The sequence below is a fragment of the Guillardia theta genome (assembly GCF_000315625.1).
Source record: "Guillardia theta CCMP2712 unplaced genomic scaffold GUITHscaffold_51, whole genome shotgun sequence".
NCBI lineage: Eukaryota > Cryptophyceae > Pyrenomonadales > Geminigeraceae > Guillardia > Guillardia theta.
Genome location: NW_005434623.1, coordinates 393,394 through 406,242, shown reverse-complemented (window position 1 = coordinate 406,242; position 12,849 = coordinate 393,394). Strand labels below are relative to the sequence as shown.

Genomic DNA, 12,849 nt, shown 5'->3' with positions numbered 1-12,849 from the left:
GACCTCTTCTGGAGCGTCGCGTCTGAGATCCCGACACGTTGCATGGTAGGGAGTCGACGATCGGTACTTCATTCCGATCATCATAGTAGCCGATACCATTCTCAAGAATAACTTGGAGATCAGTTAGTTCGCACACTGAGATGCCTGGAAGGGAAGAGAGTGGAGGGTTAGGATATAATAGACATCGGGGACTCCCAAGAGAGGGGGGGGGGGTGGGGGGAGGAAAAGCACATCAATCTCCCCTGGGGGAGGGAGGGGAGGAAAAGCACATCAAACTTTCCTTGCAATACAACACTGTACAATGTTTGTCCTTCTCTTCCCCCCACCCTCACCATGAGAGAAGGAGGCAACCTGAGTTCTCCCCGCACCTCCTCGCACTTCATGCTGAGCTCTCGTGCCAGGCTCATCACAGCAGGCTTGATCAGCGGCGCTCCTCCCACCGAGTGAAGCCCTTTACCCGTTACCACCAGGAGATAGCTCTCCCCACTTCCTTTCTCCTCTCCACTTCCTTTCTCCTCTCCTCTTCCTTTCTCCTCTCCTCTCTCTTCTCCCTCCTCCCTCCCTCCCTCCTGCTCGGTTCGCTCCTCCTCCCTAGCTCCCTCTCCCCGTCCCTCTCCCTCCTGCTGTCTCTCTTGCCTTGCTAGCACCACGGCAAAATTCCGACCGACGTTGCTGATGACCGCAGCGTTCTCCTTCCCTGTCCTGAGAATCACCTCCACCCCTAGCTTCGCCTCCACCACGCTGAGCCCGTGCAGATCGACGTATCCTCTCTTCTCGGCATCCTCCAGCATGTTTACTATGGAGCTCAGGACCCCCTTGTCATGTGCGGATCCCTTCTGCCTCCTTCTCAGCTCCAGCTTCGAGGACCTCGAGCCCTTTTCCTCGCCGCTGACATGCCAGGCTGGCCCAGGATGGCCGAACAGCAGGCTGATGACACTAGGCTGAATGAACTTGAAGACAAGGAGGGCAACTCTCTCCCGGTTGTCCTCCCTCTTCTTCACCTTCCTCCCTCCTCCGCTCTTCCCTTCCACTGCTGCGTTCTCCATCATCCAAAGTCTGCAGAGGGCGCTGAGGGAGATGTTGTGCCCCACATGCTCTTCTAGCATATCCACCAGCTCCCACGCCTCCTGCGCAGCTCCCCATCTTGCGCATGCCCCGATAGCAACCGACACGCAGGACAGGTACATCTCTTCCGAGTGCCCGTACGAGTAGACAGCCTTGCGCAGGCTCCGCAGAAGTGTTATGCACCTCCTCCACTCGCCGACGGACCTGCAAGCACACAGTGTCGAGAACATGAGCTCGTCGGGCACATTAGGGAAGTCATCCTGCAGAGATGAGACGATCCTCCACAGGTCCTTAGCACTCTTTGCCTCCTGCACCAGCTTCGTCTGGGCATTGAGTGCGCATTCTACATCCACCTCGAAGCTGGTGTAAAGTGTTGCTGGCATTACCAGCGACGTGTCCTTCTTGCATGGGAAGAACGAAAACCACGCATATCGCCCGCTCTTCCATGTTCTGCACGCTGCTCTCCTCATCACGTCAAGGCGGAAACAAGCCTGCTTTTCTGCATCAATATCCGTGCGACTAAGCAGCGGCAGAAGGTTTGGAGGATGTGCAAAGCAATCCATAGCACCTAGATATGACCTGGCTCCAGCTCCAGCTCCAGCTAGATATGACCTGGCTTCTGCTCCTGCTCCAGCTCCAGCGGGCTGTCCTACCATGGCAGCAAGCAGCAATGCAAGCCAACGCCGCATTGCGGCCGCCTGAACAGCAAGGATTTAACTTAACTTTGAGTAAAAGACTAAGGGCACCGTACAAGTACTGAGCCCGCCGCAGGCTGCTTGCTGACCGGCGGGCCCGGCCCGGACCCGGGCTCACTAGTCGGACGCACAACTCAAGAGTCAAGGGTGGCAATGGGATTTTTAAAAGAAGCCCTGGTTCCCTTGTTTCCTGGTACTGATGACTTGTTGGTAGATAGCGTTTTGTATCTATATTCTGCAAATCTGTACTGTGTGATGAAGTTTTGTCACAATATTAAAATTTCATGGTACAATTATCAAAATAAATAATGTCAATTTGTCGTACAAAATTTGTACCAATATTTCAAGAATGGATATAGAGTCAGAGTGATTCCATAAACGGAGGCAGGGACTCCATCACACCACCCCCACCCCCCCAGCTGATCAAGGTGACTTTTGCATTCGTCATTTCCAAGATGACTTTTGTAGTACCTGGCATTATTCCCTCAAATAGACCGGTACTGACGAAATTCAGAGTACCCTACCTTATCTTCTCTGCATCCTTTCACCCACCGTGCCCCACCCCCAATCGTTCCGGGAACCTATAACACTCCCTCATCCCTCAGGTGCATCCTTTGTATCTTGCTCGGTCCTCCTACCGTCCCAACTTCCTCCTGTCCATCCACACGCTCCTCCTTCACCATCATTCCTGTCTCGTGATCCCATCCTCTTGACGCTGACTTGCCTACTTTGATCGGAAAAGATTCACCATGAAGTGCTCCTTCACCAGATTGAGCTATCTTCTCTTTCTCGTAGTGCTGCTTGTTGCCGCGCCCTCGTTTTCCAATGGAGAGAGCGACGACAACGAAGGACCAGGAGGAGAGGAAGATCATCATCATCCCGGTATGGGAGATTCTAGCCCTCCATGCCAACCTGGAAGCAACTGCCAACCTCCTGGAAGCAGCAACCCTCCACCGCCGCCCACCAAGGGTAGTGGAAGCTCGGCACCTGAGCGCCCTCCACTGTCCGTGGCTTGGAGGGTCAAGACAACATGGAGCATGCAGGCCGATCCTTCTCAGTTCGATAGCTCGCGACAAAGTAGCTTCATCGCTGCGATGAGTCTGCTCACAGGGGTGCAAGCGCAGGATATCGTTGTCAACGTCGTGCAGCCGAGGAGCGCCCGTCGGCTCCTGCAGTCGTCGACTCAGACGACGACTCTTGACTGTGCCGTTCACGTAGGTGATGAACAGACTGCTCTTGATCTGTCCAAGAAAATTTCTGCGGAAAATTTGGCGCCTTTGCTGGTCAAGGAGGGATTGCCAACAGCATCCATGATCGACCTCACCGTCTTCGCGCCGCAGTCATCTGCATCAGGGTCTGTCCCTCAGCCGTTCAACGGGCCTGCAGGCAACAAGAGGCCGCACGTCTCAGTCGATGAAGTCAAGAACGCCGGGATAGCGTTTGGCCTCCTCTACACCCTCTGCCTCTTGTGTGCTGGTCTGCCGACCAGCTACATCCCCAGAGACAGCAAACCAAAGCTCGGCATGGTTGCGCTAGTGGCGTTGTGGACCTTGATCGTTGCAAGAGCTCTTTTCTTCTTCGTGGACCCTTTTCATGCTCGGGGAACCTTTTGCTTGTCCCTTATGTTCACTCTGTACGGGCTTTACTTCCCCTTGGCCGTTCTCCTCAAGTTCGCGCACTGCAGCATTCATGGATACATGAATGTGAGTAACCATCCAGTCCTTCAATTCTTGTTGACGATGGTGGTCAGAGAGCCGTCACAGTGATTTCACTGCTCTTGATCTTTGCCGAGCTTGTCTTGCAGGTATAGCCTTCTTTGTTTCCGTCTCGACCTCGATAACTGAGAAAACTGTCAGGTTGCGTCAGACATTTGGAAAGGAGAACACCTCCAGAACAGTTTTGAAAGGTGCTGAATTATCTTTGCCTCCATTTCGACATCTTACATGAAAAACAGAGCCCCTCTCTATGCATTCATCGTTCTGGGGACTATGTATTCGGGTACCAAGCCTCTTGTTCTTACATGTTTGTTTAATGTGTTCGCAGTTGCTGCATTGACTGTCTCTGCAAAGGAGAAGAATGTCTTTCTGTTCCTCTCGTCGCTAGCTACGTTGGTAGTGGTGATCTTCAACCTCCTTGAGGAAGCCAAGGTGTACCACCTCCTGGACGAACTTTCTCTCTTCGTGATCTACTGCCTGCTCGAGGTGCATTGTGCAAATTTGCAGATTTTATTTGTTCTTGGTCTGAATCGTGTCTTGCTTTCTCAGCTTCTTGTTGTCTTCTTTGACGGCCTTGCCTTGAGACAATGGTTGAACTCGCGGAACTCATTTCCAGTCGGTGTGGTTGAGGGCTCCGTTGATGGCACGGTCAAGAAGCAGGACATGGCAAACTTTGTTTATCCGTAAGCTATCATTCATGCTATCTTGCGGGATGGTTTGACCCTCTGTTCCAGGTCTGCGCCTGAGATTAGAATCGTGAAGCACGACGTGGCTCCGTAAGTTGCTCCTGGAGCGTTGTGCTGTAAGCTCATCTGTTAGCAGATTTGCCGCGAAGCCAGTCAAGGGCATCTGCGAAAGTTCATGGGAGCCTTTCAGCAACGAGATGCCTGACGAGTTCAAGAACAAGCTTCAGGTGGTGGTTGAAACAGCTTCAGTGTCCTCAGGTGGAACTTCAAGACCATCCACAGCGTTCCAAGGGTAAGATTGCCTTGTTGAAAGCGGTTCATACCCTGGTGCAGCGCCTGATTACCTTTCGACAGATATCCCCGGAGTCCCGTTGTTTCGGATCGTAACTGAGACAACTTCCGATTTCAAGGCTCAAAGAGTCGCACCCCTCTTCTGCTTCTTGCGGCTGCTCTCAGTGTTGACTACATAAAGGTCTGTCAGAGGCTCAGGGAGCTGAATGGTGTACCATACTTAGAGCCCGGTACACGCCGAGCTCCGATTTGACTGCAGGCGGCGGTGTTCGGGAATACTTAAGTCACTAGTAGTATCCACAGTAGCCTGACCGTTCAGTAAAGCCGCGTGACCGTCACGGCCAGCCCCTGAGTCACCGGCGAATCATTTGGACAGTCACTGAGTCCGACGGTCACGTACCGGGTCCCACTGCGCCGGCCGCCCGGGCGGCCGGCGGCCAGACGGTGTTCTACGGTACGGTACGGTAGTACCGTAGTTCCGTAGTACCGTACCGTACTGTCACTGTACTGGCTCACCGTGTAGCGCCCGGTAGTACCGTACGGTACGGTAGTACCGGCGCCGTACGCCGGGTAGTACGGTCACCGGGTACCGTACGGTACGCCGCCGGTTTGAGGCCACTGATGCCTGGCCCGGCGCGGCGCGTGCCTGACAGTCGGAGTGATTGACTCGCGGGCCGGGCCTCCGATTCCGATCCGGTGACTGCCGGGCCTAGGCTGCCAGTGCACTCAGTGCGGCATGGCCCTGCCGCAATGCGGCAGCCTCCCGGCCCGGGCCGGTTCGGCGACGATCCGGGCCGTGGGTCCGACCGTAGTACACTGCCGCAGTGCCACCGTGTGGCTTACTAGTGTAGCCTGCCAGGCTGGCCCGGGCCCTTCAAGTGACAGTGCTGCAGTGCGGCTTTCATGTCAGTGTCCAAGTGTGCCAGCCTGCAGTGTGATTGATCCGATCCGGGACTTGGACTGGCAGTCCGATCCGCCGGTTCAAGTTGGCACTCAGGCTTTGAAGCCTTGACCCTGAGGCTCAGGGCCGCTGTGTACTCCCGCCGGGGGATGCACCGTACTGTCACTCGGCGGCGGACTCAGCAGCCGGGTGACCCCGGTACGGCGGCACGGTCCGGGCGGCCGACGGTTACGGTTCGGAACTAAGTTCGAAGTTCCGTTGAACGGTTCGCCGCCCCGCCGAATCCTACCAGCACAGTCACTGATCGGACACTGTCACATGATACGGGCGGCGGTACGGTACTTCAAGCACATGCCGTGAGGCTTGGCAGTGAACTTGGGCCCTGGCGGCCGGGCAGCGGCGCGCGGCGCCCCGGGATCTTCCGAACGACTGAGTCGGCGGAGTCGGAAGCCCGTTTCCCGGACCCGGCGTACTACGGTCACCCCGGCCGCCGGCCGGGCCCGGATCGGACTGAGCGGACTCCTGATCAGTCCGGGAGGGCCCGGGCCGCGGGGCCATCATGACACCGTGACGGTGCCACGGTCCGTCACCCGGACGGTGCTCCCCCGGCGGGCCCATTCTCAGTCCGAGCCTGTCAGGGCCCGGCCTGCTGACAGTGAGTCAGCGGCCCCGGCACTCCGCACGGGGCCCGCGTCCGAGCCGCCCGGGCCCGGCGCGGGCCGGGGTGCCACGGTGATTCGGAGTTCGGAATCATGACTCTCGTAAAACTAGCAGCGCTTGAGATTGTTGCTAGGCGAAGTTTGCCGTGAACACAAAGCATTAAGGCCCGCCACAAGGCTCGAAAATAACCAAAATACAACGCATCAGATTGTTGCTAGGCAAAAGTGGATACGAAACGGCGGTGCCGTGAAATGGTACCAGAAACAAGCTTGCCTCAGAAAAGAACTAACAGACGTCGATCGAGATTGTTGCTGGGCAAAAGTACGGATACAGCTAAATCATCCAAGCTCACCTCAGAATAATCTGCAAAAAGACAACGTTTGAGATTGTTGTGGGTAAACTTAAATCTTCAGAGAGAGCAAGACGACGATTGCGATTGTTGCGGGTAAACTTAAAGCTTGTGGCCCTCCACTTGCAAACACGACGATTGAGATTGTTGCTAGGCATCAGAGTAGAAGACAACGATTAGCATTGTTGCTCTTGATACAAAAAGGCTCAAGAGGTAGGGTATAGACACAGTATAGACAAGACACCGGTTGGGATTGTTGCGGGGCGATTTGCAAGGGGTTTCAAAGACAACGGTTGAGATTGTTGCTAGACAAAACTCTTGCAAGTAGCGCAACGCGGTACAAGAGCAACGGTTGAGATTGTTGCCCGGCAAGTAGGATACAAAGTGATGCGCCGTGGGAAAAAGACGACGATCGAGATTGTTGCGGGCAAGCTTAAGCCCGCAAGTCACCGGGACATGACGACGACGATGCGGATCAAAGACAACTCAACGGTCGGGATTGTTGCTGGTCGATACCTGACTAGAGGTCTTGGGCGAGAAGAAAGACGACGATTGAGATAGTTGCTAGGCAAAAGATGCATGTGCGTGATGGTTTCGGTAGTAGAAAGACGACGGTTGAGATAGTTGCGGTTAAATTAAACCTTGGTAACGCACGGCAGGGGTCTACGAAAAGCATCGGTTGAGATTGTTGCTAGTCGATTAGATACAAATCGACAGCCTGACATGGGATTCGCGGAAAGGACTGGAAGAACACGTCGTTTAAGATTGTTGCTGGGCATCGACATGCAGCAAGTACACGTTAATGGTCGAGATTGTTGGCTGTGCCAACAATTAAATGTTCCTGTCAGAGACTCTCTGCAGAAGACAACGATTGAGATTGTTGCCAGACGAAACTGAGGTGCATTCTTAGGTTATGGTAGTACAGACAGCATCTCATTAGATACATCCTGCGGCAGACCCTTGTGCTTACAAGCAAGCAGGTGTGTCGGCGATTGAGTTGTTGCCAGTCAAGTTCAAAAGATACACACATCCGGAGACTGCTGCAAAGTCAACGACCGAGATTGTTGTCATGCAATGAAAGAAACACTTGTAGCTGCGAACCAACTAGACCGTTGTACTGCAGTAAAGACAACGATTGAGATTGTTGCCAGGCGAAATTAAGATACATTAAATTTATATTCGTGGTAGACCGTGAATGCCGCGGTCATACAGGCAGCGGTTGACATTGTTGCCAGGCGATTTCCGATACATCTAGAGGCAGACCAGTGAGGGCGCGGAAATCAGCGATTGAGATTGTTGCCAGTCAACAACTTGCCATGATGATGCGCTGCTCCTGTAGACTGCACCGGTTGAGATTGTTGCCTGACCAGTAAAGCAGTTTCAACCGGAGAGGAGCGAGGCAGCGTCGATTGAGATTGTTGCGGTCCGGGCGGAAATTGCTGAGGGTTGCAGATGCAACGGTTAACAATGTTGCTCGGGAAAATGACGACACCAAGAGGTTGTGGACAGCCACGTCGACCAGCTTCAAGTCACAACGATTGAGATTGTATCGGGCGATCGTCGTGACACATCTACCTGCTGGCTGCGGGTAGAACACCGTAAAAGACGACGATTGGAATTGTTGCCGGGCAAACCGTGAGGTTTGTGGATACCTTGCTCGATAACAGTGGCAACGTTTGGGACTGTTGCCGGACGAAACTCTACGCCCATGTCACGACCTTCACCATGAATGTGATGCATCTACAATGTAACTTGAACATCCATAACTTTAATTCACATAACTCGAGCATCCTTCCTTACATACGTGAGCGCATAACAGCCGTTGTCTGCTATTTCCTCAAGCTTCTCACAGTGGTTGCAAGAAGCATTCTCAGCTGCCGCAGCTGAAGGGGCTTCAGAAGGCACTAACTCTCCCTCTTCAAGCTCCAAGTCACCTTGTCGGCTGCTGGTGGGCCCACGGCAATATAGATCTTCCTCGCCTCATGAAGCAATTCAGATGCCTCCACGAAGTTCGATTCGTCGATCGACACCATCGCCTGTCTACTTTGTCAGGAGCTCCTCTGCCGTAACGATGAGCACGTTCACCGCCTCATACAAGTCGTCTGCCCTGGCGATGTCGTCCGTGTTGTCCTTTGCTTTCTGGATCTCACGCTCTTGCCGCTTCAAGTCTTCTATCCTCTCCATGCCGATGCTGCCTCCATCACTGGACACGCGCTCTCACAGTCATGCTGCGCAAAATGCGCCGGCGGTACTTACCCGCACTCAGCCAGCGCTTGCGCAATCTGTCGAAGAGCCTCGTCGTAGTTGGCCTGCTATCGCCCTGACATCGATGACGCAGGAAACGAGAACAGCTTACCTCGGAAAGGGCTCGACATGCTGCCATCTCATGCCTTGAGGCAGTCAGAGTGAGGGAAATGCACAACAGCAGCCGCTGACGTGGCTCCAACCTCTCGGAGTTCTCGATAGCCCTGACTTCGAGGGATGAGAATCGGCAGATGTTGATCTGTCACAACAGTCATGTCGACTATCGGACGACCACCATGACTGTCATGACGACGAACAGCCCTGAAGATATGAGAAAGGCATGTTCGACCTGGAACTCTGACTCCATTGCGCTGACGGCAAACACCACCCCGCTGGAGGACGATAGTCAGGAGGTAGGAACACAGAACAAACCTCCTCGTTCCTCGGTATCTTCCGGAAGGAACTCCCCGGGATGATAGCCCCATTGTGTGTGAAGTGAACCGACATGAATCCGATCGATGAGATGTCTTCTGCTCCTGATCTGCCAGTATCTCCATCACACTCTCACTTACCCTATCGTCGTCCTCACTCACTCCAGCAGCAGAGGGTCCCCTTTTTCAGTATCTAGAGATATCCCTATCCTATCTCCGACCTTGATCGCACTGGCCAGCTTGCCTTGACTACCACCCTTGTCAAACAACAGCCCTGCATCTTGTCTTCAGACCTCAAGAGCTTCCCGTCGCCGTAGACACATCCATCCATCGTCATGCCCCAACTGTCCTTGAACGACCCCAGCCAGTGAGCGGCCTCGTCCTCCCCGAAGTTGGTTGGCTCTGGCAGCAGACTACTCTTTCCACTCTGCTCAGCGAACCTTGACCTCTGCTGATATCGGATCAGTCCTATGCTGTTCACTCCCCCGTACAAGGAAAGCTGGAGGCATTCCAGTTCAAGCTCGAAGAAAGCTGACCCGTTTGAATGTCAAACATTCTTGTCAGCAATCGTGGGTAAACGAGAGAACAATCAGGGTTAGCTTACTTTGCCCAGCTTCCATTACGGGTTCTGGGCAGATAGCAAGTCCTCCTCCTCCACCGCCGCAGCTGAATCGCACTCCCTTGTGGAATAGAGGTTGAGTAGACCACAGGAAGTCAACTGATTACCTTCCCGTCGTTGGTAAGTGTGACCTGATGGTTGGATCCCTTCTTCCTTGGGGCAAACATTGGATACAGCCTTGGGAGACTCATTCATTACGCCTTTACTTCGATGGACGAAGAGTATCATCCACAATCTTACTTTATCTTCATCTCTCTAGATGCTATGTGCTCCACCCCTATTCTACTACTTCTCTTCTCCTGCTTCTGCTTGTTGCTGCCGCCCAGTGCTCTCCTGCTGTATCGACTTGATCCTCTCCACCTCGATCCCTCTCCTCTTCTTGCATTCGCATCACATCGCAGCATGGCTCGCACAGCTACCTTCGCGACTCCGATGCCATGTTGGGCGGCAATCAAGTTTGACCAGGAAAAAAAAAAGAATCAAATTTCGCGCCTGGAGAACTTTCGAAAGTGATTCTATATATTCTCCAATATACTACAAATGCTTCGGATATGCAAGAGCTGAATTCGATATTTCAGGCGACGTACAACGTATAAAGAACATATCCTTGCAATATTCTATTGCAAGGGGGCAACGCATTATGGCATGGTTTTCGAGGTAGCTCAATGCTGACGTTTGGAGAGGATCAAGGAAGATGGAAGAGCAGGGAGGAGGAGGAGGAGACGCAAGGTAGAGCTTGCTCAGAGAACATCATCAAGTGACGGAGTTGCAGCTGAATCTTTGTGGGCGAGATAAGAAATCCTGATCAAAGAACGTACATGACAGACTGAGCAAAGTGCGGATTCAGCTCGTTGCCCCTGCAGGACGAGGAGGAGGCTCAAGTGCTTTACAGGCAAGCATACCAGCAAGACTGCGAGTGTAAGGAGGAACAACAGGATGAACAGCGTGCGAGGGCAACTCTACCGTCTGTTCAAACCTGAGCCAGGCATTTCGAACCCTCTAATGTCAAAGATAGAAAGGAACCCGCTGAAATCGAACCGCCTGGTGCTGAGCAAGATGAAGAAGAGGAGTAATTCCTTGCGCCGATCGCTGACGCCGGAGGATGCTGAGGAGCCTCTGCTCGGGGAGCAGATCAGCGACTGGCACCTTCGCCAGTTCGAGCTATGCTTACACACCTGCGAGTTCCGCTATCGCACGAAAGCACGGGATCTTGCAGACGACGAGAGCAGGTTTGCTCCGGGGATGAAGAGGTACAAGGCTGTTTAACTTGGTGTTTATCCGGCTGATTGAGCTGTGGCAGCATCGGATTCATCCAGGCAGAGACGGAGATTATCAAAGGGCCCACTATCTCTACTGTTGACATGGACCCCAAGACAGGGCAAAGGCTCATTCTTTATACCATCACTGTTCAGTTCTCTTTTGAGGACAAGGTCTCGACGTCTGTTGGACGGTCGTGGGTAACGTATCCTGTAGTGATGGGACACGATGACCATGTTGAGAGGGATCGATGGTATGACGCGATCTCAAGGCTGATCGAGGAGAAACGGTCGATGCAGCTTGCATGGAAGCTCCACCTTGCCCAGAAGAGCAAGGAGAGTGATTCAAAGCACATGATATGGGAGCAGCAGAAGCAGGGAAAGTTTGCTCTGGTCATCAACCAGAAGCAGCACAAAAACTCGCGCCTTCGCAATGGAAAAGTCTTTCAGGACATCCCCGTCGTCTTTAAGAAATACGCCTTCCACCATCACGACTGGAAGACGGCGCACGGGGTAATGAGGATAGAGGACGTGACAAGAGCCTTGCAGGATCTTGGTCTGAACCCTCCTGACTGGCACGCTACTCGCATGCTCGAAGACTTGATCAGAACTCCCCAGCGCTCGGATTTCCCCAGGCTGCTCGATCTGGACGGGTTTGAGATCATTTTCAAGTCGGCATATGACGAGCTGATAACTTCACCTTCCGACGAGATGATGGAGAAGCTGATGGAAATCATGAACCGGAGCAACAATCCTTTCCTGCAGCTGCTATCCAAGGCCGAGAAAGAGAACCTGGTCGAAGGCAAGGACGCCGACGGAAGGAACGTCTGTGTATGCAGGAAGTATCTCAAGGGGACAGTCATTGTCAACCAGGGCGATGAAGGTCATTCAATGTTCATCATCATCGAGGGCCAGCTCAGTGTCGTCGTCACGTTTGGGAAAGGTCCTTCTCTCACTCATCCTCTTGCTCCTCCTCCTGCTCATCTCCCTTGCCCCCTCCCTAGCTGCTCTTCCTGTTGCTTCGTTTATACGTGTTCACTGACATCCTCCCTTCTCCGGCTTGTCCGCTCCCTCTGACCCTCTCTTCTTCCCTTTTTGTTCTTCTCCTTGCTCGTCTCCTCCATCTTCTCCCCTCCATTTCCTCCCACCTCCCTTGTGGCTGCTTCTACATGACTTCTATGCGTCTGGCAGGACCTGACGCCATGCAGAAGGAAGTCGCAAAGCTTCCAGAGGGAGCAGTGATGGGCGAGATGTCTCTGGTGCTCGGCAAGCCCAGAAGCGCAACCTGTGTGGTGGCCTCAGACAAGGCGCTGCTGGCAGAGGTGACGAGGTCGGCAGTGGTCAAACTCCTCGAGTCTCGACCCTCCCTATCGAGAGAGCTGCAGGACATGGTGATCAGGAGGGATACGGCCAACATCCTCGCTGCAGGGTCTGCTACAGGTGCTGCTGGATCCCTGGAGGGCAGGAGGCAGGAAAAAGGAGGAAGGGGAGATTGCAGATCGAAGGATAGAGGGATTGAGCAGTTGGAAAAGAGATGCGAGGGGGGAGGGGAACGGGATGGGTGTCACTGTAGGAGGATGCAAAACCCACAGGAGGCAGGAGAGTAGGAGGAGGCTGAGGAGGCGAAATGCTGTGAGCGCAGCTAACCGATCTGTTCTCAGCCATGGCGGCATATCGTTCTGTGCTCGCCCGCTCAGGAAATCGGGTGGACAACGAGCCGTCGAAGGAGACGCGCGGGGATCAGCCGCGTCTGTTCAAGTCCGAGTGTCTCGTCAAGAGGTTGCAGACTCGCAGCACGCGAGTTCAGGTAAAGGAGGAGGAGGATGTGGAGGTGTTGTTGTTGGTGGTGGTGGTGGAGGAGGAGGAGGAGGAGGAGGTGGTGGTGGTGGTGGTGGTGGTGGTGGTGGTGTTGGTAGTAGAGGAGGCCCAAGGGTCGA

The 12,849-nt window shown here is 53.8% G+C and overlaps 4 protein-coding genes across 4 annotated transcripts in view; 2 read left to right on the top strand and 2 right to left on the bottom strand.

Moving 5' to 3' along the window:
* Positions 1-123: 123 nt before the first annotated feature.
* GUITHDRAFT_141098 (hypothetical protein) lies at positions 124-1,754 on the bottom strand (the record flags this gene model as incomplete). The annotated part of the gene is made up of 2 exons (XM_005829621.1): positions 124-144; positions 369-1,754. The coding sequence occupies 2 exons, from the start codon at positions 1,752-1,754 to the stop codon at positions 124-126; spliced, it is 1,407 nt and encodes a 468-aa protein (XP_005829678.1).
* Positions 1,755-3,416: 1,662 nt separating this feature from the next.
* Positions 3,417-4,688, top strand: GUITHDRAFT_153516 (hypothetical protein; the record flags this gene model as incomplete). The annotated part of the gene is made up of 9 exons (XM_005829620.1): positions 3,417-3,463; positions 3,511-3,564; positions 3,617-3,666; positions 3,715-3,758; positions 3,804-3,961; positions 4,025-4,158; positions 4,210-4,251; positions 4,298-4,453; positions 4,516-4,688. Coding segments are annotated over exons 1-9 (677 nt in total), but the record flags the coding sequence as incomplete, so codon positions are not given.
* A 3,503-nt stretch (positions 4,689-8,191) lies between these two features.
* On the bottom strand, positions 8,192-10,095 carry GUITHDRAFT_141096 (hypothetical protein; the record flags this gene model as incomplete). Its single annotated transcript, XM_005829619.1, has 13 exons — positions 8,192-8,245; positions 8,297-8,398; positions 8,448-8,565; positions 8,619-8,671; positions 8,719-8,752; positions 8,810-8,865; positions 9,039-9,147; positions 9,200-9,286; positions 9,331-9,568; positions 9,642-9,717; positions 9,764-9,809; positions 9,897-10,034; positions 10,076-10,095. The coding sequence occupies 13 exons, from the start codon at positions 10,093-10,095 to the stop codon at positions 8,192-8,194; spliced, it is 1,131 nt and encodes a 376-aa protein (XP_005829676.1).
* A 226-nt stretch (positions 10,096-10,321) lies between these two features.
* Positions 10,322-12,849, top strand: part of GUITHDRAFT_111367 (hypothetical protein) — a gene marked incomplete at both ends in the record, with an annotated part of 3,110 nt that continues 582 nt past the window's right edge. Inside the window, 5 exons of the mRNA XM_005829618.1 lie at positions 10,322-10,385; positions 10,549-10,906; positions 10,957-11,855; positions 12,104-12,352; positions 12,574-12,719. Of these exons, the coding sequence (XP_005829675.1) occupies positions 10,322-10,385; positions 10,549-10,906; positions 10,957-11,855; positions 12,104-12,352; positions 12,574-12,719 (1,716 nt within the window). The remainder of the gene's footprint in view (positions 10,386-10,548; positions 10,907-10,956; positions 11,856-12,103; positions 12,353-12,573; positions 12,720-12,849) is intronic.